This window comes from Mauremys mutica, chromosome 2 (assembly GCF_020497125.1).
Source record: "Mauremys mutica isolate MM-2020 ecotype Southern chromosome 2, ASM2049712v1, whole genome shotgun sequence".
Lineage (NCBI taxonomy): Eukaryota > Metazoa > Chordata > Testudines > Geoemydidae > Mauremys > Mauremys mutica.
Window position 1 is genome coordinate 189,804,142 of NC_059073.1, and position 18,586 is coordinate 189,822,727.

The following is an 18,586-nucleotide window of genomic DNA, read 5'->3' on the forward strand; positions in this document are numbered from 1 at the left end:
GCCCCTTCTCTGCAGCTGGGGCAGGGCCGCGCTACCAGCTCCCGCCGCTCTTCCGCAGTAAGGGCCCCCCCCCCAGGCGGAGCTGGTAGCGCGGCCCTGCCCCAGCTGCAGAGGAGGGGCCGCTCCTCAGCTTGTTCGCGCTGCTCTCCTGCGGGCAGCGGCCACCCCCCACCCTCCAGACGAACCGGTAGCCAGCTGCGGGCCGCCTCCCTGGGGGGGGGCTAGGGCGGCGCTGCGCTGCTCGGGGGGGCGGGGGTCGGGCTGCGGTCGGCGCTGCTCGGGGGGGGCGGCGCTCTTCTTTTCTGCCTGGGGCGGCAGAAAAGCTAGAGCCGGCCCTGAGAGCAGTGGTTCTCAAAGCCGCTCCGCGCCACTTCCCGCAGCCCCCATTGGCCTGGAGCGGCGAACCACGGCCTGTGGGATACGGCTGGTAAACAAACCGGCCCAGCCTGCCAGGGGCTTTCCCTGAACAAGCGGCGCACCGGCTTTGAGAACCACTGACATAGAGTGTTGGGGTTCTTAGGGACTGTCTGGTTTTGGCCTTGTTTTGAAATGGGATTAGCTTGATTTTTGGCTTGTTGTGAAAGTCGGAGTGCTTATTTACCACGTGAAAGTTGGCAACTGTGCCCTTGAAATAAAACATTGCACTGTGGACTTCTCCTCCTGTGTCCAGACTAATTAATGATCAGGGTGTCACAACTCCAACCATGGCTGCAACCTGTTTAGAGACATCACTTTGGGTTTGTCTGCACTACAGAAATTTGCTGCAGGTGGGCATAGTTGTGTAGAATCAAATTAGCTGACAGACTGCCACAACTTTGTGGTAAGTGTAGAAAAATCATGTCTGTTACCAGCTAATTGTGATTTAACACTTGGGTTTTTAGGGTTCAATCTTGTGACTTGTCCAGGTCCACACTGACTGCAAAGTCATGGCCAGCATTATGTCAGCTAAACTGATTCTTCCCAAATGCATAGTAAAATTGCGTAGGGTGGGGCACCCTTTCGGGCATTGCTAACAGTGCTAGCTGTGATCTAATGCAATGCAGGTGGCAATGTTGTGGATGTCTTTCACATGGGTTTGGTATGGATGAGGGTGGGCTTTTTTTCCCTATCCAGCACCCTTGTGCACTTATAACATTAGCTACTTGAGCACATCCATGCAGAGACAGCCACAGTTTGACCCTAACGGGGGGGCATCAGGTAATGCTTCAGATGGACTGCAGGATTGACTCTTTCACTTGTATTCCACCATCAGTCTGTCTATATCCATCTGTTGTCTCTTCCATTAGACTGTAAACTCTTTGGGGCAGGACAGTCTTTTTGCACAGCACCTAGCATAAAGGGTTCCTGGTCCATGACTGAGGCTGAGAGGCACTATGATAACATATATAATAGTATGTGTACAAACAATGACATTTCCTCAGTGTTGTGCTTTGTTTATAGTTTCTTTTGTTTGCCTGAAATCAAACGGTACCAATGGCTCAGTGCTTGATCACGGCGGGATTAACATGTGAGCGGAAAGCCAGACTGGATGATTGAAGAGTCAAAATTCAAAACCAACAGTGGAGTTTGGGGATGGGACTGGATGTGTCAGGGAGACCGGTAATGGGATACTATGCCTTTCACTGCTAGTTCAGTGGCTCAATGCAGTTCACTTTAATAGGTATCAGATGACAATTACTTGATGTTAGTGTATGTGAAATAAGTTGGTACCCTAAGAGCTGAATTGAGGCTATGTCTAAACTGCAATTAAAAACCTGTGGCTGGGTCATGCCAGCTGACTCGGGCTCAGGCTAAGAGTCTGTCTAATTGCGGAGTAGGCATTTGGGCTTGTGTTGCAGCTCAGGTGCTAGGACCCTGCGAGGCAGAAGGGTCCCAGAGCTCAGGCCAGAATGTCTGCACTGCAATTAAATATTCTCTTCCCTGGAGCCCCGGGAGTCTAGGTCAGCTGGCATGGGCCAGCCACTGGTGTCTAATTACAGTATATATCCTTACTGGCTGGGCATCTACATCACAAAACTCACCCAGTTGTAACTGCTGCTAATAGGCACCTTTATTAGCAGTTTCAGCCTCTGTCTATTGAATCTTCAGGATAGAATCTTACCCCTAAAGTTGGTCCCCGCCGGTGAGGGTTGAAGCATGATAGCCAGATGGTAAGGTGAAAGCTTGCCTTGGCATTGCTTGTGCTCTACCTGTTGTCTGGCTAAACAGAAGAGATTGGTCTGCAGGGCTATTAATTCATCAGCTTTCATCAGTACTAAATTAAAAACAAAACAAACCAGTGAGAGGAAAATAACTTTTCACTGTGTACAATATGACTGCTTTTAGGGACAAGAGTGTCTGGTTTTGAGTGTGCCCTACATATGCCCTTCAGTAACAAAATAATACAAGAGAAAAAACTGACAAGCAGAAAAAAGGTACAGCTTCAAAATAAAATATTGGTGTTGGGAGCTTCTGATATGTTATCACTCTAATTACCACATGTAGTGTCTGGAAGTAAAATCATATTGGGGTATCATGTTAAAAATGAGTAATTTACCCACACTCCCACACCCCAAAACATAAGGCTGTGTTTTCTTTTCTTAACATGCACTCAAGCATACGCTGTAAATAATTAAATAGTATTCACTACTCACCTGCTGTGCACCTCTGTACTAAGGCAAAACCACAGAACACCAGCACCAAGTGCGATCTTCACCACATACTGGTTGTGTGAGCGGGAGCTTGCAGTCCTGCCATAGAGCTGTTAGGTGTACACCTGCAGAGGTTGTTCAGGCGGCACTCTCACTAACTTCAGTGAGTGCTTGCTGAGTCATGATTTGGCTCACCAAGTATTCTGAAAAAAGTTATCCTTGATGTCTTTTAGGGCTTGTCTACACACAGTTTTCTGTAAAATCAGCAAAGAGTCCTGTGGCACCTTATAGACTAACAGACATATTGGAGCATGAGCTTTCGTGGGTGAATACCCACTTCGTCGGATGCAATACGTCTGTTAGTCTATAAGGTGCCACAGGACTCTTTGCTGCTTTTACAGATCCAGACTAACATGGCTACCCCTCTGATACTTGACATAGTTTTCTGTCATTTTAACTATATTAGTTTAGAAACTGACATAGTTAAAGCCGTACAACTCCCCCGTGGATATGTAGTCCTACTGGTATAAAAGACGCTTATATGGCGTAACTTACTTCCATAGTTGGTATTAGGATCCACTGACAATACAAGGCTCGCAAATGGGTAGAGCTTCAGCCTCGCTGTCCTTCAAGTGAGGGATCAATACAGGAGAAACTGGATGAAATTCTCTGGTCTGTGTTATACAGGAAGTCAGACTAGTCCCTTCAGGACCTTAAAATCTGTGAATCTGCAAACTTTATTCTTTACTCTGGATTTTGTGGAAGCTTTTCAAAAACGAAAAGGGCAGATAGGTGCCCAAATCTCATTGACTTTCAGTGGGAGTCCCATTTGTGTCTTTTGAAAAATCTCCCTCATAAGCTTTTGTTGGGTCCTAAGCCTGTGCTTTGTGATCAACCTTCAAGCTTTGTCTTTCGCGTGAAAGCATCAGAATAAAGACAGCAATAGAACAAAAAAGGCACCTTGCAAAGATAAGATAGCTTTCTGAAAAGATAAAGGAAATGGTAATGGAAAGAAAATACCTTGGCCATTGAAGCTTGAAAAGGCTTTTAGAGATGAGCTCTCCATTTTGTATTGCCATCTAGTTCCATTCAAAATACCACATTGTCTTATGAACAAAGCACTGTGTGTTATCTCATGCAGGAAATAAATGTCCTTAACTAGACAAATATTGTTCAGGGGAAGGTGGGCAATAGATTTTTGGGGAGGAAAAAGGCACCTGACAAAGACAAAGCAGATAAATAGGCCCTGTGAATGTAGAAAGATGGAGTCTGCCACAAAGAAACTAACACATACTTGCTTACAGATAGAAATAAGGTATACAGACTTTCACTTGAGGACTGGCAAATCATTTGGCATACCTGTCAGATGACTGCTTCCTATTCACTCAAGAATGCAGATGCCATGTTGGTGCAGAAATCTGAGTCCTGGACAAATGAAAAATAATATTTAGCAATTATGTAGTTTTTTATAAACATAGGGCCTGAACCTGCCATATCTTAGGAGTATCTTTCCCATGGCAGAATCAGACCCATTAATTAATTCTAATGGCACCTGTGCAATAAATAAGTATTTTCCCCATTTTGAGATTGGAAAATTGATGCACATGGAGGTTAAATGATTTGCTTACAGTGAATCTATGGAAGAGTTAGGATTAGAATTATGGAGTTCCAGACATTCTGCTAGATATGCTACATCTCAGCTCAAATCCTGAGTAGATTTTTCATATATACTAAGATGACCCTTGTTTTAAGCTTTCACCCTGGACAGTGATATTCCCTTCCCTCCTCCCCCACCACAATGTGCTTATCTGTAAATATTTCCAATTTAAATCTTCCTTGCATTAAAACTAATATTTAAAACACACAAAGCTGCACGGTTTTTCCATCAGTAGAATCAAATAGAAGATCAAAAAGTAAGCTGATAATTATCATCGCTATGCCAGAACCAAATTAATTTTTCCCACCTGTGCAGGAGGACTTGTTCATGCCATTCAGGGAATCATTATCACCATACCTTTGGGGGCTCTCCGTAAAAAACGCAGCAGCATTTAAAAGCTAAGCATGAAAATGCATATCAATAACTTAAAGAAAGCTTCAAAACATGTAATTTTATAGCCAAAGCAAAACCCAGAAAGCCACGTAATTCATAGTTATGGTGCTGGGTCGTTATTATTATTATTTTATTATTATTATTATTGTTTACAAGTGCGGAAATGAAGAATTAAAGTACCGTAACTAAAACAAATTTCACTCTTCCCTGGGCTCTCCCTCCATGGGAACCATTCTGTTAATTGAGGTGTAATTAGCCATTGGAACAATTTATCAAGGGGTGGATTCTCTATTACTGATGATTTTTAAATCAAGATGGAATGCTTTTCTTAAAGATATACTCTAGCGATTATCTTAGGGAAGTTCTGTGGCCTGTGTTGTACATGAGGCGAGACTAGTTGATCACAGTGGTAACTTCTGGCTTTGGAATCTATGAATGTGGGTCTGTGATAAGTATTTCAAATGGTTAAATTATTTTAATGCAAGAGTAGTACATATGTGCTATTAGGTAAAACCATAAACTATCTATGCTGAAGACACTGATGGATTATGAAGCATTCTGTGTACATCAGACTAAGTTCCAATGACAATACTCTCTCTGATTATCCTAAACAATGAATAAAATCACTAAAATTAACCACACATCCTTTCCAAAATTGTCAGCGAATGGCCCTGGTCACCACATACACATCCTTGACAGGCCCACCATCAACTTAAGTGGGCAGAGATACTGAGCTAGCTTTCTGTGCCAAAAGTGCATTTTGCTCATTATGCTTAAAAGACTGGGATTTTCCTAATGAATATTTGGGAGCATGCTTATATACTGTATGCGGGAAGGGGACAGGCACAGATTCTGCTCTTAGTGAGATCAGGACAGTGAACTGCTGAGCTCTTCCTGCGTGGTGATGAGTGCGCTTAACTTCTGTGGATGTCAGTGGGTCCTCAGCCTGTGAAGAGCTTGAGACACAGCTCTCAACGCTTTGCAAAAGTGAGCCCGTTTACCCTCTATAACCGGGTCCTTGCCTGGCCTGCCCCCCTGGTGCTCTGGGCTCCTTTAATAAAGCTCCGTCAGGCTTCTCCTTTGCAGCACCCGTGGTTTATTCACAGAATAGTTCCCACCACCAGCAATACTATATACAAACTTTACAGGCTTTTCTCCTCTTTACAGGGTTTCTCCCTTCTGTCTGGATACTAACCCTTCCCTGGCCATTCCCCCTCTGCCCTGGCTGCCAGCCAGGCTTTATAGCTCCTTCCTGAGCAGGCCCACAGGTGCAGCCAGTTTCTGGGGCCAGGCACCAGCCTTCTCCCCAGCCCCAATCCATTTCCTCTGATTGAGGCTGGCTGAACCCTCATGCTTGTTAACGTGACCTTTGCGCTAGAGAAAAGACAGAACTCTGGGATTCTCTCTTCAGGATGTTGAAATGCACAGGGTCATTGCAGTTATCAGGATATCTAGTCCACGCACTGAGGAAAGCAACCTGTGCAGTACAGCGTTACCACACACTGTCTAAGGTCTGTCTAAATTCTAGCACCAGTGGTATTTCAGGTATGCAGACTGTTTTAGTTTGTTTTGTTTTTTGTCATGGGAGTTGGAATGTCAAAGCTGCGTCATATTGCACTTTTATTAATAAATAACCAAGAGAGGTGTAGGTCCAAAGGGCTTTTGGCTTGTTCTCATTGCACTGCAATGTCTTGGTGGTGTGGAGAAACACAAGGGACTATTCATCATTTCTGCAGTGCTGCTACCACTTGCTGTACTATGGAGGAGCTGTTTTTGTTTTTCCCCTTGAGGAATCTAATCTCAAGGAGGCAAATCTGAGATTTAGGATAATGTTGCCAGAGGATTTGTTTATATCATCACGTTATCTCCCTGCCATATCCATTTTCTTCTGTTTAGAATATATCGTTATAAGGAATTTCAGCCCTTCGTAAACAGTGCTATATGTCTATGGAGAAATGGAGCATTGTATGTAATAATAGCAACGGCTTATTTTTATTTTATCTTGTATTGGGGCATAGAATGAACCATTCTTATATAAGCTTACAAACGGATTGAATCATCCAGGCTAGAAGTGTTCTTGACTGTAATTTTATCAGCAGCCTGGTAGCAGGGATTATCAAGAATCTCACGACTGTTCCGGTGTTTCTTGTGAAAACACTCTTTTGATGTAGAGTTAAAATTAGTCTGGAGAATTGCCAGTGGCCAAAGAAAGGTACGTTGTTATTATTTTTAAAAGTTAAGTGCATTAAAATGTGGTTATGGTGTGAAATGTAACTATGTAAACAATACACCACCTTAATCTACAGATCTGCTCTCTCTGAGCATTAGGTTAGCAACAAAACTAAGCTCTTATGACTGTATACTCCAGTTTATCCTGCTAAAACATCATAGGTATGAGAGAGTGAGCTGGATCCCACTCTGGCTCATATACTCTTGGATCAACAGAATTCCTAGCAAAGTTCTGATTTTGGAGAGGATGGAAGTCTGTAGAACTGCCAGCAGAGATTCACCCCAGAGGGGTCATATCTGGGCATGCTTGGGTCACAACCATGACCTTGTGTGCATCAGTAAGTCAAGTGACTGCAGGACTGCTTTGGGGAAGTGTATGCTGCAGGTTTTATCCACATTGAGTAATGGTCACTGGTGAGTATGCACCCACCCCCAGCTCCTCTCCAGGCATTAGACCTGATTTTCCACTGCCACGTTCCTTGTGTAGTCATTAACAACTGTGCAAAAGGTCTGCAAAGTGGGTTAAAAATATGATCAAATCAAAATTATAGCATTTTCACTTCCCTTGCATTCCAATTTGCACAGGTATAAATAGGCTTGGTAGAATTTGATTTTTAGTTTTCTATAATGTTCACAGATATCTGCTTTTAAGTGGGATTTTTTCTTAGATTTAAATTTTCACAGTTGCAGGAAATTCTCAGGGGAGGGTCTGACAGTGGGAAGAGTCACAATTATTTATTGACAGTAGACTTTGAGTTTCAAAAAAATTAGCTTTATCAGCCGTTAAAATATAAATGTCAAAATCACATGTCAAAATATGCATAGCAAATATCTACTACTTCAAAAGTCTACGTCACAGCATTTTGTCCATAAAGTCTTACTTTGCATATCTGTAAATTGTTACTGTTATCAATGGAAATATTTTTTCAGCAGTTTGTGTGTGTACAGTGAAATCAACATTTACCAATAAAAATCAAATCCATGCAAATCTAGGTATAAATTACATGAGGGGCCCAGCAGTAGGTCATCAGCTCCAGAGTGTCTGTTCCTGCCTTACTGTGTGTTTAAAAAATAACATGCAGCTTTAATTCAGAACTAATATATCCCTTTTAACTTTCTTACTCTCTCTGAGTTCCATTACCATCTTCACTTAGCTTTCGGTTCTAATCGCTTCTTCCTCTTCTTAAATTTCTGACATTTTCAGTGTCACAGCTTTTCTCAGTCTTCCTCTTGCTTTCTATATTCACTGTCTTCTCTCCCCTCCCATTGGTTCCTCAGAGAGTTGCAACTGCAGGTAAGTTACAATAAAAGTCCCAACATCCCTGGAATCCAGAAAACTCACCTTGCTCTTTCCTCCCTCACCATTCCAGTTTCCTTGCTGCGTCAATAATACAGAATGAGAGACTGACCTCACACAGTAGAACAGTTGAAGTCAGGACTTGTTTGATTTTTTTTTAGCAGCCATGTCCATGTGAATCATTGTGTTTGAGCCAGTGTGTAGCTATAAATGTTTGTGCAATTGTCTTACTAGAACAGGGGCAGGCAAACTTTTTGGCCCGAGTGCCAAATCTGGGTATGGAAATTGTGTGGCAGGCCGTGAATGCTCACGAAATTGGGGTTGGGGTGCGGGAGGGGGTGAGGCATCCAGCTTGAGGTGTGGGCTCTGGGGTAGAGCCAAAAATGAGGAGTTCAGGGAACAGGAGGGGGCTCCGGGCTGGGGCAGGGGGTTGGGTGCAGGGGGGGTGGTGCGGGCTCTGGGGTGGGGGGGGGCTAGAGATGAGGGATTGGGGGTGCAGAAGGGTGCTCTAGGTTGGGACAGAGGGGTTTAGAGGGTGGGAGGGGGATCAGGGCTGGGGCACAGGAAGGGGTCAGGGGTGCAGGCTCCAGGCAGTGCTTACCTCAAGCAGCTCCCGGAAGCAGCAGCACTGTCCTATAGCTGTATCATGGGTAATATCATAGCATTCTGGTGACCATCTCATTCTATGGGCATTTTCATCATAAAGTACAATTTTCAGGCATTATATTGGATTTCTCAGACTTAAGCTTGTCATGGGAATTGTCAGTCTACATACAGATGGTGTCAGTCAGATTTTTTGCTAGCTTTGGGGACCAGACCATTAGGTGTGAGGCAGCTGTTTTGCACTGTACCACCAACATACTTCCGCTTTCGAGGCTGTATGTTTGGCCAAGGAAGGATTACTCCAGCGTAAGAGTGAGCCAAGATGGTGTACAGCTGATATAGGGGCTCCTGTGTCATTCACCTGGTTTAATTTAAATCTTTTATCCTGAATCCAGTTGTGTCCTTCGTTGATCTTCTGGCTGAAGCTCATGGTCCTTTTCTGGCACTCCATCTGCAAGGAGGCTACATCCCTTTGGGATTTGCCATGATGATAAAGGTCCAGGTCTTACTCAGCTTCCCAGAGTTTGATCTCTCTCTGTCTTTCCCTGCCCCCTTTTCTAGCTAATTCACACCCCTCTGATATGCTTTTTTTGGTGTGTTCTGAGCCTTTTCTGGGTTTCTGCTCCATCTATATTATTTAGCAGGAGAGGTAGCCCAAAATGGAACCCAGTCACCCCCCCCCAAAAAAATCTATGTATCTAGGTCAGTGGGGGGGGTGTTTTTTGGATTTTGGGTGGTTTTTTTTTTGCAAATTAGTGTGATCAACATTGCACTGCTTTCCCATCTATATTATCTTAAAATCTGACATAAGCAGGGCATGAGTCTAATGAGACTGGGTCATTAGGATACTAGTCATCAGAACCAATTGTCTTAAATATATGCACAGTCAGCTGCTCATATTGCATTAGCATTTATATGGTACTTATCATATGTCTGCCTGGCTACCTCCAAACAAATGAGAAAGTAAAAGTTGACTTTATGTGGAACTTTCTCTGTTATTAAGGATGTTTGTTGTTTGATGCAAGTTGATGCACCTTCTCCATCTGTATCTCAAAAACTATGTAACTGTTTCTGGAGAATGATGGATTGGTGTCAGGGTGTATCCACAGAACTATACTGTCCTGGTGTAAAGAGCCACCATTCACATGATACTGTATGAACCATCTCTTATTTTTCCAAGGTATGCCAGTATTCAGTGCAATGACTTCTTACTCAGAAGAGGAGAGGCTGTCTCATGTCTCACAGTTCCTAACCACCCTTTCTCATGCTTAGAGATGCACTACTATCCTGTGTAACAAGACACTGTCCTCAAGAATGACTCCATGCATCTGATGAAGTGGGTTTTAGCCCATGAAAGCTTATACCCAAATAAATCTGTTAGTCTCTAAGGTGCCACAAGTACTTCTCATTGTTTTTGCTGATAGAGACTAACACGGCTACCACTCTGAAACCAGTTAGGAATGTGTTTCCATGAGATGTCATTGTGGAATTTGACCAGTTGTTTACCCAAAGATCATTTAGAGCCAAATGATGCTCTCATTGAAGTCCATGGAAGTAGGACCAGGCCCTAAACCCCAAAACGAATGCTGTTATAACAATCACTGTTATTTCTGTTGAAATAGGGCCTGATCCCAAGCCTGACAAAGTCAATAGGAGTCTTCCTATTGGCTTCACTGGGCTTTGGATCTACCTCTTTCATACACAAAATAATAGAACATGTAATGTTACTGTTCGTGGATTATGTAAATGGTCCAAAATAACTTTCATGAGTGAGGTTTTTCCTCCAGACTTGCCTCACGTACTTATGCCTTTGTATTAGGATTCCAGGTTGATATGTTTCATGTTACCTGTTTACCATATCTGCATTTTGTACGCACACCTTTATCACCCAAGTGGAAACAATTAACTCCATTTAATGCTTTATTTTATTAAATTTTGTAGATATACAGAGAGGCAGAAAGGAGAGAATGTATGATGCAGGAATTAATAGATCAAATTCTTCTGCCTGCTGGAGACTAGACTAGATGATCCTGATGGTCCCTTTTGGCCTTTAAAAATCTATGAATGACAAGAGGGGCAAAGTAATGTTGTTCATTTAGAGAGAAAGATCAGTTGTTTATCATTCATTGTTACATTGCATTGTTACAGGCTAGGTTATAGGTATTGTCTTATTTGTTATATTGCATGAATTGTACTAGAAATGTCCTTGTTTGGCTCAATTTACTACACAAATGATGAATGGACAATGGAGTGTTTAGAGAAATTGAAACAGAGACATTGATAAGGAGTATCTCCTCGTTTCTGAGTCTTTGAGGGCTTGATCCTGATGAGGCCTGAGCACCCTCAGCTCTCACTGACTTCCATGGGAGTTCAGGGTGCTCAACACCTCACAGGTTTGAGGCCTTAGTAAGTAAGCTTCTCTAGAACTAACACTTCACATATCTTGGGGCATTATTGTGCTCTGCCCTGCTAAAGTGCACAAGGTGTGGAGAAAGTATAGGCCTAACTCTGCTCCCACCTGTGAAGAACATGGGAATGATCCGCATTATATATACAATATATGTGGGTTTGATGGATTAGTTTGCTTGTTAAGAGTTAAAATTAGTCCTATTTAATTTTTGGGTTCCAGAAGAAAAGTTAATAAGTATAGACAAACTTAATTGCATAATACTCAAGTAGACAATACTGTGTATCCACTATTGGGAGACCATGGCCAACTCCTTCTGGAGAAATGCATAAACCAGTTTGCACCAGCTGCAGGATTCCAAGTCAGACAAAGGAACTTCTATCCATTCGAAAGACCCTTTGTTTAAGATTTCAAGGTCTGCTTGCGAGCTGAGGTGGGAGACTCACTATGGTGGGTCAGAATGTTAGGGAGGCAGCAGTTAGGGAGGCAGCAACCTGTCTCACCCAGCCCCAGTACTTGGCATGTGCCTGGATTAAGCGGAAGCTGTCTAAACTGGCAGGAGAAGGCTCGGTTTGGGTAAGAAATATCCATCTAGGTTTTTATTGTTTTAATCCTGTTTCTCTCTACTTGTTAAATTTCTATGAATCAATAAACCGTACTTGTTCTTGAAGAAGGCTGGCTACCCCAGCGGCGCCAGGGCTCCGGCGGCGCTTTAAAGGGCCTGGGGCTCCCCACAGTGGCAGGAGCACCGAGCCCTTTAAATCCCCACCCGAGCCCGACTACTGGAGCCCCAGCTCTGGCAGGGCTCTGGCAGTGCTTTAAAGGGCCCGGAGCTCCACGGTGGCTGGAGCCCCAGGCCCTTTAATTCGTCCCTGAGCCCTGGGGCTCCCAGATGCCTCTACAGCTGGTAGCTCTGGGGTGATTTAAAGGTCCTGGGATTCCCAGCCACAGCCAGAGCCCCAGGGCCTTTTAATCTTGAAAGGCGCCCCCTCTTCCGGTTGAGGCCACGCCTCTTCTGGTTGAGGCCACGCTGGCGCTCAGGACTCCAGCGTACTGGTAAGTCCTTTAAGTTTCTTTCACCCCTGTGTAGGAGGTGTTATAAATGGCCTAAAATCAGGGGGAAAGCATTTCCCTTTTAACACATGCTTACCCTCCCACCAAGGGATTGTATTTGAAATCACTAACTCTCTACTTCTTTTTATTTCTTAAGGAGAAAAATGAAGGCTCGAGCTCCCCCTCCACCAAGTCAACCTCTTGCTGCAAGTCAAATTCAGAGTGAACAGAAGTCACTCTCAGAGCTGGGAGTAATCCCTGACCAGAGCCTGGTGACCATGAAAGAAAATCTGATAAACAGGACAGTGGACTTCACAGTCGTTTTACCAAGTGGTGTGGAACAGAAGAACAATGTACATGGGAGGTAAGGCACCAATCAGCTCTGTCATCCTGGAACCTCCTTTCCCCCACATCTTGCATTTTTAATAGGATGCTGGTGGGTAAACTCACCCCTCTCAGGACTGGTGGAGTTTGTCTCTTTTTTTTCATCCTTTCCTGTAGGATTCTAGGTTAGAGAGAAAATTATTATATCAGTGGGCCCGATTATGCCCCCAGAGCTATGCTGATCTCCTCCATCCCAAATGGAAGAGGAACTCTGCAGCTGTTTTCCCCCACTTTCCACAGAACCCCTCAGGGGATCTGTGGAAAGAGGGCATGGGCAGTCCTCCCACAGTTCTATGGAGCTATGGGAGACAAATAAGAGTGTCTTAGGCTGTAGCACATTTCTGTAGCCCCCTGCTAAAGGATTCCTCATTACAGGAATCCTGGTGAGAAACACTGTCTGTGAGAGACCTGACAGTGTGGCTGTATTGGAACCAGTCAGCTAGGGCACAAAGGAGCATGTGCCACTGGGAAGCAGAGCTGGTGTGGATGTATATGGCCTCTATCTTCACTAAACCCCAAGAAATTAGTCCATGCATATCCCAGAGATCTGCTGGGTTTCTGCAGGGAAGCGGGGAACGCAGCCTCCTGGTGTGTGTGAGTGGCCAGAGAATAGAGGCAGGGGAATAAGAATCCTGTCACCAATGAATGAAGATTGGGGAGAAATATTTCTGAGGAGACAGCTGAGGTCGTTTCTTCCTCTGGACCCCCACTAATGGGATTTGCTATGGAGGGAAGGAAGGATCTGGCCCATTAATAATACTTTAAAAGCACTTCACAAGCCTCTTCAGAGTGTCTGGGATGCTGTAGAACAACACAGGAATAAATACTCATGTAAATATGTTGTATAATACCCTACACTATAAACCCTAACCCGCAGTAGAATCAACAATTAATACTAATATGCTAAACTATAGAAGGAAAGCTGGCACCAGTACTGGACCTAATGTGATCACCCAAACAAGGAACATTGAATTCCTAGCAGGCAATGCCTTGGCATCAAGACCCAGTAATTTACTCTCTGATACTTTACACAGAAAAGGCTCAAAACAGCAGCAGAATTCCTAGTTCTTGACATAGCAGCACCTATATTTGGGTAACTAAACTTCTAAACAGTGACAAAGTTAGAGCAGAAACACATAATTGAGGGTCTGATTGTGCATGTATTTATATTCTAGTACTTACTGCTAAGCACTGGGCAAAACCCCTGTGTACAGGTAGGAGCCCCAATCTGACACAGCATCCTGTAATCAGCAACAAAAGTCTAGACGCATGCTCACTTCTCTGGCTGAGGGATGGCGGGGTGGGGGTGGGCACTTTGATGCCTTTGGGAGATGCACACTCTGCCAGCAAACCGTGCCTGATGTACCAGTTTCAAACCCACAGCCAGCTACAAAATGCAGAACACACAGCACGTATCAGTTTACAGGATCAGGCCCAAAGCCTCAGTAGACTCAAGGAACTGAAAGGTCAAAGGAAAGTAATAGTTATCTCTGACATCAGGTTACAGGTATGATGAAAGAGAAGAGCTATTTGAACCTAATTACAAAATGAAAGAAGAGGCCCAGAAAACAGAACAGATTCAGGAAATGAAGAATTATTGGCTGTCATTGGCCAAAAAGTACAGATATTTCATCAGCAAACCTGAACAAGCTCTGAGTGTCATGCAAAGGATACTAGCCATCATGGGCCTAGTGACCAAGAAAAAATATTTTCCTTCCAAAAATAAATTTGCAAAAGCACTAAAATTACAACGGTCCCTATTGTGATCTTTTTTTGGAGGGGGGGAGGGGGAGAGAGAAGTGAATGAAAAAGGAAAATACATTTAGTAGCTATTTGCACTTGAACAGGGCATTGGAATTTATACCATAACCTGCCTTTGATTTTCATGGATGTTTGTTATCCCTACCATGGCTAGTGCTAATATTGTATATATTGATCAGTGGAATCCAGTCATTTGGTTTGTGGGCCCAAGGTTGTCAGGGGATGTTGGAAATACACCAAAAGTTGCTAGGTGCTGGCTTTAGCCTTTGAAAGTTGGCTGAAAATGTACCATCATCTATAAATAGACTGTTCCCCATAGGTTAACTATTTATGGCAGCTGAAGTGTATCCCAGCAAGGGTGTGAAATAAATTATGCTCAATGAACCATGTAATGCATTGCCATCAATCTGTGTGGAGAACTCCTATTGGTGACTATGAATATAGGGAAGTATCAGCACGCAGCTGAGGAAATTGGCTCTAGGTTAGGATTGGTCAAACTTTCAAAGATTTGGATGTTGAAAGTACACCTCTACCTCGATATAATGCGACCCGATATAACACAAATTTGGATATAATGCGGTAAAGCAGTGCTTCGGGGGGGAGGAGGGGCTGCGCACTCCGGTGGATCAAAGCATGTTCAATATAAAGCGGTTTCACCTATAACGCAGTAAGATTTTTTAGCTCCCAAGAACAGCGTTATATCGAGGTAGAGGGGTAGTTGAGAGAAATGCCTAAAAGTTCAGCTTCTTTCTGAATTTTATATGAACTATCTTAACTTCTCGAGGCTGCAAAATTGGGTTAGAAGACTCACAATAACAATTTCAGTTTTTGCACTTCCATTTCCAGGCCTACTTGAAACAAGAAAGTGAAAAGACTTTTAAAAGTAAAAATGTAATAGAGGAAGAAGTTGTATGAAAATTTTTAATTTGGGGTTCAGTTATAATTTGAGACAAACATCTGAGCCAGTTCTTATTTTAATCAAGCCAGCTCAGTTCATACATGCCTACCCCAGTTACGCCTGTTTCAGATGATATCATAAAATACTTTGCATGTTGATCAGTACACATCAGCCAATGAGAATAGAAACAGGGATAGATTTTAAGCAGCAGGCCATAACTTCATCAAACATCAGTTTCCCTCCTGCTCTGCCTGACCAGTGTGGGGATAGAGCAGAGATGATGTGTGTTGGGGGGAAATGTGGGGTCATGTGCCTCCCCCCCCCAGACTTCTGCCAGGGTTTGCTTGCCAGGCCGCTTCCCTGTGTGACAGTTCCTGGGGCTGGCAAGCTGTAAGCTGCGGCCTTGGAGAGAGGCAGCAGCAAACAGGTGGGAGCTGCAGGGAGAGCCACTGCTTTCACTGCTGCCTTTCCCAGCAGAGCGAACACCTGGGAGCTTCAAGGATGGGCCATTGAGAGTGGGGTGGAGGCGTGACTCAAGGTGTTGGGAGGGGGGAAAACCTTTAAATTGTGCCCCACTCGCTATCAGCAGGTACCAGTTGTGTCTGTCGAAAGAAGAGAGGCCATCCCCATGTTCCCACAAGCACTTGCGTCTCCTCCCTTCCCTGTTTTTTCTTCAGGGGCTATCTCAATCGTCACCAGTCCTATCAAGTTTTCCACCAGTTGAGTCGGGTGGGTGGCATTCTGCTCTGTTACACGAGTGTAAAGCACCAATGACTCCACTGACATCAATGGAAGTCATTCAGAATTTATATCAGTGAATGTGCAAGCAGAATTTGCCTTTATATATTGTGATAAATCTGTCTTTTTAGGGCTGTAAAACCACTTCCTCTTTTGAGATCTGCCAGCAGCAAAGTAAGTAATGTGGCTCTGGAAATCAGTATCATGAAAGATGGCTGAGTAATTGAGGAAGAGCAATTTAAAAGGAAAGTGTCCACTTGAGAATCACGTTTGTCTCAAAATATTGGACCTCCTATAGTTACAAGTAATACCTTAGATTATTATAACTGAAAGTAGCTAGAGAGGAAAAAACATTCTCTATTTTTGTTCACTTTGTGTATTTGACTTTATTTATGTATAGTCAATTTCTCCCTTGCAGAAAAGACCCTTTTAGACATCAGCAAGAAAGCAGGGAGGTCCTTATAAAAAGTATTTGAATGATGTTTAAGTAGTATAGCCTGACTTTAATTCTTTTTATTAAGAACACTTTATCAGAAATTGGATTTTTTTTAAGTATAAAAACAATTAAAATTGACAGTGTCTCTTTATTGTTGTGGCTACTAGTGGCTCCTCAAACGCACAAGTTGTTTCAGAATTTGGAAAAGCCACTCTGCAGATTTGAGGGCAGAATGGAGCTGCTGATGAATGGTGTTGTGATATAATAGTATTGTACAAAGCGTTTTGTCCTTTTAGAATAATTAATCCCTGTGAACTCCAGAATAATATGTTTGCCTCTTGGGAAATCAGACTTCCTGTACCAAAATAGTCGTGGAATATCTTTTTTTAAACAACTAATCAGTGCTTGTACTCTTGTGTAACCACTGCATCATGTCCTGAAACAATAACCTAAATGTGTGATTTTTATTGCACCAGATCAGCACAAGCTTCTGGCAGGTCTGAAAGAGGAAGGATGACAAGACATTAAGAAAGCAAATAAATGTGAGCACTCATAAAGCAATTGCAGATCTAATATTCTTTTTGTTGCTTGAAGCAGACACTTCGAGTCCGTGAAAGCAAAGGAAGGAATCACTATCCCCGTAGTTTAACTTTTAACTGGATTGATCTGAAGAAAGTCCACCTTGCTGTTCACTCCTCTTCCCAGTATTTCCTATGAGTGAATTGAAAACTGGTTTCAACTTTGCCCATTTCTGGAATTGAACAAAATCTGAACCATTTGTAAGATTTAAGACCTGTTTGGCTGACTCTCCCTCCCAATACCCTGGTCTTTTTCTGCTGGGATCTTACACTGCTGCAGTTCCTTTCGGGGGCTTCTCTAGTATACCCCAGAGAGCACAACGTGTCTGGGATGCTGTAGAACATCCCAGCTGCACTGTGTACCCTGGGATGTTGCCAACTGGACAAGCCTAGAGTGCATTAATTACAATTTAGCCAGCAGCAGGCCTAACACTCACTTAGCAGCACCACTGGAAAGGTCTGTCAAGCCACCTGCAGGTGAATGCTGCACAGGGTGTAGAAGGCACAGAGGCTCCCTGAAAAACACTTCTTTCATGGGGTGGGAGGAAGATGTAGAGCCTCCCTCCCTTAGAAGAAGGCAGGTGGGACGAAGTCAAGCAGCCTTTTCACCGTGCTCCGCTGCTGAGGCCCTTCTGCAGATGTCTGTGGCTTCTGCAATACTTTCCAGGCATTATAATTGTGTAACACAAAGTTGTTCATTCATTTCTCCTTCTTTCCCTCCATTTTCTCCCTTTCTCCTTTCCTTCTCCTTCTCCTCTCTCTCTCTCCCCCGCCCTTCCAGCCTCCACCCATTATCTGATGCTCTCTTTGCTTTCCAGTCCCATCGTACAGTGTCTTACCCTGCCTCCTGTCCATAGTCTCTGCCTTTTCTGTGACTGGCCAACTGATGCACCAGTACAACGTAGCAGCTCAGTTGGACCCATCTTGATTAGTGAATTACAGGAGGGACTGGGGCTGATTCCCCTTTCACTTGCACGAAAGTGTAAATGAGAAGTGATGCCATTCGAGTTGCTAGTGTAGAACGTGCATTTGTGAGAGATCCATTGAGCCTGACTCTTTATAGCTTTGTACCCCACTGTGCATAGGTATCTATGATTAGATAAGGTGCAGGGTGGTGGAGAATCAAGCCCACTACATCCAACTGAGCAACTTCAGCCTGGTGCATCATCAGGAGAGATAGAGGGTCTGGGGATATTTCAGGGAGTTCTGACACTCCTCTGCCCACCTCTGTGTGCTGCTGAATTGCGATGTTATGTGTTCGCAGTATGTGTCGAGTGCTCCAGCTAGCATTTTTGTGTGTGAACTTCTGAGACTAACCCCCGCAAGAATGATCACTGGCTTGATTCATACACTATGAAATCCAGTTACACTTTCATTGCAATTCTACAATACATCCCTATTGGGACTGTGGAAGGTTTGACTGAAAGCTCTCCTGCTGATTTGTTGCACAAGTTCTAGGACGGTGGAGCACTGAGTCCTATAATTAAAGAATCATTTGTGGAAAATATCTCCAAGAATTTCA

General features: G+C 43.7%; 1 protein-coding gene across 8 annotated transcripts in view; it reads left to right on the forward strand.

Moving 5' to 3' along the window:
* The window catches only part of COBL (cordon-bleu WH2 repeat protein), a 268,039-nt gene that overhangs the window by 61,025 nt on the left and 188,428 nt on the right, over positions 1 to 18,586 (forward strand). For 7 of the 8 annotated variants that reach the window (XM_045004528.1, XM_045004534.1, XM_045004533.1 and 4 more), the window contains one exon: positions 12,427 to 12,633. In XM_045004528.1, the coding sequence (XP_044860463.1) occupies positions 12,427 to 12,633 (207 nt within the window). Of the gene's footprint in view, positions 1 to 6,387; positions 6,893 to 12,426; positions 12,634 to 18,586 lie in introns of those variants that run through there. The other variant, XM_045004529.1, reaches the window with a different exon arrangement.